This window comes from Vollenhovia emeryi, unplaced genomic scaffold, assembly GCF_000949405.1.
Source record: "Vollenhovia emeryi isolate VEMERY1.0 unplaced genomic scaffold, V.emery_V1.0 DF952071.1, whole genome shotgun sequence".
NCBI lineage: Eukaryota > Metazoa > Arthropoda > Insecta > Hymenoptera > Formicidae > Vollenhovia > Vollenhovia emeryi.
Window position 1 is genome coordinate 1 of NW_011954295.1, and position 1,030 is coordinate 1,030.

A 1,030-nucleotide genomic window follows, 5' to 3' on the forward strand; every position below is an offset into this window, starting at 1 on the left:
AACAGGTGATGCAAAGCCAAGTGGATCGAATATCTGAGCCACTTCAGATAATACGAGGCGTTTTGTGAGTCTGCCGTCCTTGCGTGAGCTTCGCGTTGAGAATGCAAATGTGTCTTCTTGAGGGAGCCATTTTAGTCCGAGTATCTTGGTTGCGCAATCGTCGAATGTGATTGAGAAGCCTTGGTCTTCGCTGTCGGTGACAGTCTTGAGTATGTCGAGATGAGTAGCATGCCATTTTGCTAGTGGGAAGCCGCCCGCCATGCAGAGGCCTTTTAATTGATGTGCGACCTCCTGCAATTGTTGTATAGTATCTGCACCACCAAATATGTCATCGACATACCTGCCATGAGTGATGGATGGCACAGCCAGTGGATATTTATTTCCTTCGTCCTCTGCTAGTTGTAACAGCGTCCTGACGGCCAAGAACGGCGCGGCCTTTGTCCCGTAGGTGACGGTTGTCAGATGGTATGGCACTTCATTGAGTTGATCGTCCATCCAGAGTATCCGTTGCAACTCCCAGTCATCCTTGTGAATTTTGATCTGCCTGTACATCTTGGTGATGTCCGTAGCGAAAATGTGACGGTGTCTTCGTATCCAGAGGAGAACATCTGAGATATTCAGATGCAATTTCGCTCCAGTATACATGAGGTCGTTAGCAGAGTAGCCCGATGTTGATGCGCTGGAGCCATTAAATACGACTCGCAGCTTCGTTGTTGTACTGTCAGGCTTGAGAACACCGTGATGTGGTAGGTAGAAGTGTGAGCGGCGACTGGAGATGGATGATGCCTTCGTCATGTGGTTGAGCGTCTCGTAATCCATCATGAATTGTTGATAGAGACGTTGATAGTTCACATCCCTTGAGAATCGTCTGCGTAATCCCTTGAGGCACTGATGGGCGACGTGGTACGAGTCACCCAGAAGATCAGCTGGTGATTTGAGTGGAATCCTGACGACGTACCTTCCTGATGAGTCACGAGAGTGTGTAGCCTTGAAGTGCTCTTCACACCTCTGCTCGTCAGGGGTGAATCGA

General features: G+C 49.2%; 1 protein-coding gene across 1 annotated transcript; it reads right to left on the minus strand.

Moving 5' to 3' along the window:
• Positions 1-54: 54 nt before the first annotated feature.
• Positions 55-962, minus strand: LOC105568958 (the record flags this gene model as incomplete). Its single annotated transcript, XM_012025436.1, has 1 exon — positions 55-962. A coding segment is annotated over one exon (908 nt), but the record flags the coding sequence as incomplete, so codon positions are not given.
• Between the last annotated feature and the right edge of the window lie 68 nt (positions 963-1,030).